Source organism: Mandrillus leucophaeus, unplaced genomic scaffold (assembly GCF_000951045.1).
Source record: "Mandrillus leucophaeus isolate KB7577 unplaced genomic scaffold, Mleu.le_1.0 Scaffold64, whole genome shotgun sequence".
NCBI classification, from domain to species: Eukaryota; Metazoa; Chordata; class Mammalia; order Primates; family Cercopithecidae; genus Mandrillus; species Mandrillus leucophaeus.
In genome coordinates this window covers 4,054,616-4,063,950 of record NW_012106919.1, presented here as the reverse complement: position 1 = coordinate 4,063,950, position 9,335 = coordinate 4,054,616, and the positions used below count along the sequence as shown (strand labels likewise).

The 9,335-nt window shown below is 43.2% G+C and overlaps 1 protein-coding gene across 4 annotated transcripts in view; it reads left to right on the top strand.

The window, feature by feature from the left end:
* Positions 1–9,335, top strand: part of AMPD1 (adenosine monophosphate deaminase 1) — a 24,689-nt gene that overhangs the window by 4,750 nt on the left and 10,604 nt on the right. For all 4 annotated transcript variants that reach the window (XM_012000799.1, XM_012000798.1, XM_012000801.1 and 1 more), the window contains 3 exons: positions 3,320–3,500; positions 5,135–5,300; positions 8,358–8,523. In XM_012000799.1, the coding sequence (XP_011856189.1) occupies positions 3,320–3,500; positions 5,135–5,300; positions 8,358–8,523 (513 nt within the window). The remainder of the gene's footprint in view (positions 1–3,319; positions 3,501–5,134; positions 5,301–8,357; positions 8,524–9,335) is intronic.

The window sequence follows — 9,335 nt, the reverse complement described above, 5'->3', positions numbered from 1 at the left end:
TCTGAAATTGACATTATTATTATTAACATTCCCCTTTATGATGATGAACACTGAGGCTCCCAGTTATTATGTGGTTTGCCCAAGGCCATCCAGCTGTCCTACACACATTTTCTTTTTTTATTTTTATTTTTCTTGAGACAGTCTTGCTCTGTCGCCCAGGCTGGAGTGTAGCAGCATAATCTCGGCTCACTGCAACCTCCACCTCCCAGGTTCAAGCAATTCTCCTGCCTCAGCCTCCTGGGTAACTGGGATTGCAGGCACGTGCCACCACCCCCAGCTAATTTGGTATTTTTAGTAGAGACAGGGTTTCACCATGTTGGTCAAGCTGGTCTCAAACTTCCGACCTCAGGTGATCCGCCCACTCAGCCCCCCAAAGTAGTGGGATTAGAGGCGTGAGCCACTGCGCCTGGCCTATCTACTTATCTTTTGAAATATAAGTTTCATTTTTTCCTTTCCATAATCACCACCATTCCCTGAAATATGTTTCATTTGTTTGTTTGCACTCTGTTGCCCATGCTGGAGTGCAATGGTGCGAACATGGCTCACTGCAGCCTCAACCTTCTGGGCTCAAATGATCCTCCCACCTCAGTCTCCTGAGTAGCTGGGACTTCATGCATATGCCACCATGCTTGGCTAATTTTTGGGAAAAAAAAAAAAAATTGTGGAGATGAGGTTCTCACTATGTTGCCCAGGCTCCAAAGTCTCGAACTCCTGGCCTCAAACAATCCTCCCACCTTAGCCTCTCAAAGGGCTGGGATTACTGGTGTGAGTCACCATGCCAGGCCCACTCCCCGAGGTATTTTTGAAAAGCAGAGCTCTTGAATTAGAGTCAAATTTCAGCTGTGGTTACATGAAGTCAAAACAAGTGGTTGATTCAGTGGAAGGAAATATCAACCATATAATTTTTGGTCATCATGTAAGCTACTTCTCAAGAGTAGAGTTTCTACTTTTCAACTGTCTATAGTGGCTTAGAGACATACAATCTTAGTAAAAACAATACTGTTTTAAAATAGGAAACAAATAGAAATGTGCAGTCCCAGACAATGAATGCTTGTTCTGGAAAAGCCAGATATCAAGCAAGTAGGATTTGGTTTCTGGGCATCCATTTCCATACTGTCCTTCCTGAGGCCTCCAGCTCTATTGCTGCAGACCCAGCATGACTGACCAGTTGCATCATCCTCATTCTCATCTTCATAACCAACTGTCCTATTTCCATTTACCCTTCATGGTGCATGCAGCCTCTTCCAACTTCTGCTTGCTACTCTCCCTTGAGATGCATGTGCTTGCTCGTGATGCTTAGGAAGAAGTGACATTATTTCTGGGGATCAGTTGGCAGTAGGGTGTGGAGGCATTCTCAGGCCATCGAATGCATTTACTTGGTGTTCCATTTGTTCCTTCATGGATCATGGTGCTTGCCAAAGGACTACTGATAGCATCCAAGGATGCATTTCCGTTTCAGGTGTTTGAGTTTAACAAGGCAAATAGATGCATGAAGTCTGGCCAACATAGTGGGCTTCTCTGTTAACTTTGCTGTAACAAACCAGGTTTTAAAAACTGGCTGACCTGACTTATTGTTGGGGAAGTTATGAATCAATTCCTATCATCTCCAATGTACATTACATCACATACTAAGTCATATCATTTATCATCTCATTCATAGTCCAAAGCTAACCCCACACACCAAATGTCTGTTTGACCAATGCTACACATTACCTCTTTCAATTTAATCTGGTGCTTTACTTGTCTTAAGGCATTTCCACATACACTATCTCACTTCGTGTCGCAACAGCCTTGCCGGCGAGGTTGGGTAGGTATTAGTATTCCCACTTTACAGATAAAGAAATGGAAATAGAGGAAGATGTAGGAGGTGTTAAGTGCAGAGCAGGGAGCTTGAACACATGACATCTACTTAATTTAGAATAGAAAATATGGACTTTTGCAGGTCTGTATAGACATTCATGGGTGGGGGCATCTTTCTCTCTGCATACAGTTTGCTCTGTCATCCTGTGGGGAATGTTTCTGTCTTCTACTGTTGCTCCAAATAGCTAGCTATTTGCCATTGTCATTATTGCTACCAGCTATTTGCTGGAAATACTAGGATAAGTATTAGAGGTAATGATTATTCAGACAGAAAACACTGAGGATCTGGAGAACACAGTGGAACTTAACAGAAAGGCAGATACTTGATGGCCATCACCATCCTATATGATGACACTGGTTTTCTTTTCTTTTCTTTTTTGAGACAGAGTTTTGCTCTGTCACCCAGGCTAGAGTGCAGAGGTGCAGTCTCGACTCACTGCAACCTCTGCCTCCTGGGTTCAAGTGATTCTCCTGCCTCAGCCTCCTGAGTAGCTGGGATTACAGGTGTGCACTACCATGCATAACTAATTTTTGTATTTTTAGTAGAGACAGGGTTTCACATGTTGGCCAGGCTGGTCTTCAACTCCTGACATCAAGGGATCCACCCTCCTCGGTCTCCCAAAGTGCTGGGATTACAGGGATGAGCCACCGTGCTCAGAGACACTGGTTTTCTTACATCCTGAGGGTCTTGGGGTTATTCGTTGCCAAACTAAGAAGCATCCTCTCCCCCCATTTTAAGAATGGGAAAATTAGGGTATATACAAGTAAACTTGGCCTTCCAAGGGTCATTCACTACTGAGGCCCATGTCCACAAGAAATGGGACTTCCAGTACTAGGCAGTAAATGTCAGTGGTCCCCTTGCTGCATACAGCAGCATATCACAAAGTTGTCTGGATTTGAAGAAAACAAGGTTTGATGTGTGAGAGAAACACAGTATCTGTCTTAAGTAGAAGAAAGGCCCTAAAGTACACATTTATTTCTCAGAACTACTTAGATCACTGGAATCACTGGTTCTCCTTAGCAAGAGAAACTCCAAGGACCAATAATCCTATCCACATCTTTAAAACCATCAGAAAAACTCCACCAACCTAATGGAAAGAACTGTGCTGCATGGTTCAAACTATGAAATCAAACTTAGCCTTGCCAGACACAGGTGATCTTACATGAGGTGCTGGTCCTCCAAGAGCCCAGTCTCATCTTTAGGACCATCTTTAGGACTATTCTGATATGCGCTATGAGAATCTGACTCATGTTTCTGAGAGCATATTTTCAAGGTACCCACACAGAAACCCACTAAAAGGAGAACAGGCACTGAGCTCTGCAGTGTTTCCGGGACCCTGGTTGGAAAGCAGGGGAGCCATGCACGCAGCACAGTCCCTGTCTCATGCCTTAACATAGCAGAAACTCTCAGATGACTTTTGAAAAGGGGCTTGAACACTAATGTGAAAACCTCTTTTAGAAATTGATGATGCAACGCGCAGCTTTGCTGAAAAAGTGTTTGCCACTGAAGTCAAAGATGAAGGAGGTCGTCAGGAGATTTCCCCCTTTGATGTGGATGAGATCTGTCCAATTTCTCATCGTGAGATGCAAGCACACATATTCCATCTGGAGACTCTGTCCACCTCTACAGAAGCCAGGAGGTAAGTGGTGTAAGCGGAATGCTTAGCATATTGGCACCTAAGGAGGGGTATCTGCCAGGGAAGATATGGTTTAATTTATCCAAATGATGTTCCATTCAGAGGAAGAACTCTGCCAGAGTTAGAAATTCCTAAGGCTGGGCACAGTGGCTCACAAGTGTAATTCCAGCTGAGGTGGGTGAATGACTTGAGGACAGGAGTTTGAGACCAGCCTGGTCAACATGGTGAAACCCTGTCTCTACTAAAAATACAAAAATTAGCCAGGCATGGTGGTGCACACCTGTAGTCCCGGCTACCTGGGAGGTTGAGGCAGGAGAATCGCTTGAACCTGGGAGGCGGAGGTTGCAGTAAGCCAAGATCGCCCCACTGCACTCCAGCCTGGGTGACAGAGCGAGACTTTGTCTCAAAAAAAAAAAAAATTCTTTTCCCCCCATACTGGATATGCTAGAGTGAGTAGAGAGAGGAGCCAATGATGAAAAAAGAAGAAAGCAGTGGGCCTCCTATCTCGTTCACATCTCCCTTGATTGAAGCCTCCCTACCCATCTAAGCAAGAGGACTTCGAGATACCATAGAATTATTTCAAACAAAAGTGGGCAAATGGCTGCTGTGAACATATTCAATTTACACACAACGGTTATATAAACTGGGACACAAGAGCCTCCATCTTCAGACTCTGTCCCTAGTCAACCTTAGTGTTATGCTCCCTGGCGTGAATCCTGCCTTCCAGTTAGTCTGACCACCTCCTGGCCTTAGGAATACTGCTCTCTACTTCTGCCCTCATGCCCTGCCCATCCTATGTCTGTGATGCATACTTACTGCCTCCCCCAAGCAGTCTTTGAAAATCCCTCTCCACCAAATCTATTTTCCTTTATTTGAACCACTCTAGGATTCACTACCGGCCATACTTTAGTCCTCAAACCTCAAACCTATACTAACCACTTTGTTGGAATCCTCTCCTTAAGTCCTCTCCCGATCCCACCAGCTTCATGGGGAAAAGACTATTCTGCTGTCTTTCTCTTGGTTTTACATCTTTAAGGAAAGAAGAGCAATCCACCTCCTTTGGTGTCCCCCATAGGACTTAACACAGGACTTGGGTCAAAGCAATAAACTTGGGTCAAACTCAACAAATACTTGTTGATTTGAGAAAATAATATTAAATACCTTGTAAGTTCCAGGTACTCTGCTAGGCATTTTGTACACATTAAATCTCATAGAAATCCTATAAGGTAGTCATTTTTGCACCATTTTTTCAGGTGGGTAAATGGGAGCTCCTTTATCCATATTTAAGGAACATGAATAAAATGATACAGGTAGTAACTGATATAACCTGTGTTTTCTGTAGTACCTAAACTGCCTGTTCAGCTGGGAGTGGATTGCCTGGGAAGAAGGGTGTCATGGTAAAGGTCTTCTAGGATTGCTAAGGCTCTTCCAAGGTAGAGCAGGGACAGGGGCACACTGTCATGTGTCTTCAGTGATTTCTCCTCCTACTATGCTTGGATCCTGTTTCTGATACCCAACCACATTTTAAATTTTACTTTTTGTCCTCAGAATAAAATCGTATAGAGAAACATCTTTCTGTCACAGTGAAATGCCTGATGAAGACAAAATTAACTCTTACTTTTAAATTTCGAACCCAGAAAAAAGCGTTTCCAAGGACGGAAGACTGTTAATTTGTCCATTCCACTAAGTGAAACATCTTCCACCAAACTGTCCCACATTGATGAATGCATTTCCTCATCTCCAACCTACCAGAACGTGCCTGATTTTCAGAGAGTGCAGATCACTGGTGACTATGCCTCTGGGGTGAGTTGGTCCTTGCCACTCAGACTTAGCAACCAGGAAGCCATTCTGCTTGACAGTTCTAGCGCCTTACCTTCTCCTTCCTGTTAAGGGAGGTGTAGCTCATCTGTACTTTGTTACACTTCATTATTGCATTTCACTACTAATATGGTATGTCTTATATTTCTGTTGTTTTTATCATCCCACATAATGTATCCTCTGTCTCATTTGCTTGCACATGGAGAATATGGAGTAGAATGCAGTGTGTATGTTACAGAATACAATGGACAGATTTTGGCAAAAAGTATCAAAGAGAGCAGTAGAGTGGTCAAATCTCACTGATGTTATCATAAATTAGAAAAGGGAGCCTCTGGGGAGGCACGGAGACTCTGGGGAAAAGAAAGACCCCAGCAGACCTAGGATAGTGAGAAGGGTTGCAGATAGCATAAACCAACCAAAGAAAACAGATCCAGAGAAAGAGAGAGGGAAGAGAAAAAAGAAGGAATCAGAGAAAAGAAGGAAGACAAGAGAGGGGTTAGAGAATCCTAATGAGGCTATTGTGTTTTGAGGATCTGAACTCTCCAATTTCATTGCAGATGGTTACATAGTAGATCATTACTTGGAACAGAGTCTAGTATGCCACAGGGATAGTAAAGTCATGTCACAAGCAACTTGACCTGCTTGTCTCATCCAGAACAGTTGGTCAATTAATAAATCTCTGCCACAGGGACTTGCAGAATCAGCATCATATTGGTGAAACTGCTGTGCAGCCATCAGTCGATGCTCCAAATATAGTTTTAATGACTAGTGCTGGGTCCCCTTCTCATGTAACTGACCCACTTAGGGTCAGTCCTAAGATACTTAAAAGTAACAGAGCAATTAAATGCACCTCATTCTTGCTTACTCATTTTCTGTATAACATGGGTGCTCTCTAAATGTCAGGGGGTTTAGGCACTAAATAAATAAAAAGAAATGCCTAATAGAGATGAGTACAGGGGAAACACAGTTTGGAGGACTCCAGAATTCAAAATAACGTAAAAATTTGAAGATAAATGTCATACGTGCATGCTTGATAGAAATGAAAACAACAGGCTGGGCACGGTGGCTCACACCTGTAATCCCAGCACTTTGGGAGGCCGAGACGGGGGATCACGAGGTCAGGAGATCAAGACCGTCCTGGCTAACACGGTGAAACCCCGTCTCTACTAAAAAAATACAAAAAACTAGGCGGGCGCCTATAGTCCCAGCTACTCCGGAGGCTGAGGCAGCGTAAACCCGGGAGGCGGAGCTTGCAGTGAGCTGAGATTCGGCCACTGCACTCCAGCCCGGGCGACAGAGCGAGTCTCTGTCTCAAAAAAAAAAAAAAAAAAAATAAAAAAAAAAAAAAAAAAAAGAAAAAAAAAAAAAAAAAAAAACAAAAAAAAAAAAAAAAAAAAATAAAAAAAAAAAAAAAAAAAAGAAATGAAAACAACAATAAAAACAAAGAAGTTAGGAGGACGAACAAAATGTACAGAAGTCAAGGAGTAGCTTCTCCTCCTGTGAAAGCTGGAAGGCACCTGAAACCTTGACCTGGAGACTGGGAAAAACGAAGTATGTTGCTGTACCTGTTGGCTGAATGTGGGCTGCTGAGCAACACTCTACGCTCTACCTGATTGTAGTCTGTACCCAAATTAGTCTTCACCCTTGTAATTTAAACAGAGAGGCAAAGGGGAAACCAGGGCTCAGTTCCCAAGATCATTAATTCCTGCTAAACACTTGATTCAATTTAATCAGTCTTTGTTGAGCATCTATTCTGTGCTAGGCGTTGTGTGCTGAGAACATGAAGGTGAATAAGACCCAGCTCTCATTCTTGAGGACCTGACAGACTAGTGGCCTATTAGGTGGCAATGAGCTACACATGCCATTGGAAGCATGGAAGCAGACCCCCAGACCTAGCACCTGTGCCAGACTCTTTTGGCCAAGGTCAGCAGGTCTTTAAAATAGTTAAACTAATTCAGGATCAATATCTGGACCTTAAACTATTGGGGACAAGCATATGTTAGTCCCAGAGTAAAAGTCTTTGGGTTCTAATAATGAACATTCAGTGATTTCAAGTTATAACTACTTGGGCACGCCTGCCTGGCCCAGTCAGGAGTTGGGAATGGGGACAGGGGAAATTTCCCGCAGCTCTAATGAGGCTTTCCCCTAGAATCTCTCAATTTTTACCCAGAAATAAAATCATCTAAAAGACTAACTTCTCACACAATGATGTTGTGATCATCATAGCTGAAGAAGGCAGTGCATGGGTTTGAGAGATTTGTGACCCCTTATTCATCCCAAAATATTTCCCTCACTGACCAAGTGGTTTGAATTCTCACAATTTGAGTCACATAGTCTTTCAGTTGAGGTATTGTCTTTGTTTTGTTTTGTCTTTTTGAGACGGAGTCTCGCTCTGTTGCCAGACTGGAATGCAGTGGCGCAATCTTGGCTCACTGCAACCTCCACCTCCCAGGTTCAGGCGATTCTCCTGCCTCAGCCTCCCGAGTAGCTGGGCCTAAAGGTGCGAGCCACCACGCCCGGCTAATTTTTGTATTTTTAGTAGAGACGGGGTTTCACCATGTTGGCCAGGCTGGTCTTGATCTCTTGACCTTGTGATCCACCCACCTTGGCCTCCCAAAGTGCTGGGATTACAGGCGTGAGCCACCACGCCCGGCCTGAGGTATTGTCTTGTACTTAAAATATTCACACGCACTTGGAAGGAAGAAAGTATATACCATGTTAGAATGGATTCTTTTAATCTTATTTGCTAGATAATCCCTGCTATGTAACAAAAACCAAAAACAAATACAGGACTATAAGGGAAAGACTCGTAGGACAGGTAAGTTTGGTACAGACGAAAAAGCTAGAAAAGCTTCAGGACCTGCTCTGGGAGGGAGATTTTGGTCCCAAGTCAATGAAGAAGCAGCAAGGTGAGTGGTGAGGCTCAGAATGGGCTGAGATACACAGGAGAGCTGGGAGGTGCCAAGGATAAGCTTTACTAAATTCTCAGTTTTTCATGGGATAATTCTGATATGCTGAGTTTTTTTTTTTTTTTTTTTGCAGGTTACAGTTGAAGATTTTGAAATTGTTTGCAAAGGTCTGTATCGGGCACTATGCATACGTGAGAAATACATGCAGAAGTCATTTCAGAGGTTCCCTAAAACCCCTTCCAAATACTTACGCAACATTGATGGTGAGGCTTGGATAGCAAATGAGAGCTTCTATCCAGGTAACAATTCTCTTACATAATGTATGAAACATGTCTTTTATTTAAACTATTAAATATTAAATTTAAAATATGCCCCTAGATTATAAGTAATCTAGTCTAAAAATACCATAGTAATAGTCATCTTTGGCCCCATTTCCTCATGTGTCCAATCACTTGATTCAGTCTGCACAACATCTTTCTGAACTTTTTCTCTTCATCATTCCCTAAACTGTCATTCAGGCTTAGCCTTCTCCTTGTTCGGATAATTACAAGAGCTTCCTAACTACTCTCCTAAATTTCAGTCTCACTCTTTTTTGGTTCATCTTTACTTTGGTGCTAATTTTTAAAACATAGATCTGAGCACATCCTTCTCCTGACAAGAACCTTTAGCTGCTCCTTGCTACCTACAAAGCAAAGTCCAGTCTTTAGCCTGGCATTTGAGGCCCACATCCTCTCGCCCCCTAACTACATTTTATTTGTTTGTTTGTTTTCCGAGACAAGGTCTTATTCTGTTGCCCAGGCTGGAGTGCAGCGTCATCCTCTTGGCTCACTGCAACTTCCACCTCCTGGGTTCAAGCGACTCTCCTGCCTCAGCCCCCTGGGTAGCTGGGATTACTGGCGTGTGCCACCATGCCTGTCTAATTTTTGTATTTTTTGTAGAGATGGGGTTTTGCCATGTTGGCCAGGCTGGTCTCAAACTCCTGGCCTCAAGTGATCTGCCTGCCTCAACCTCCCAAAGTGCTGGGATTACAGGCATGAGGCACCACACCTGGCCTGTTTATTTTTGAACTTGCACACTCAACCTATTTCTTTTCTTTCTTTTTTTTTTTTTT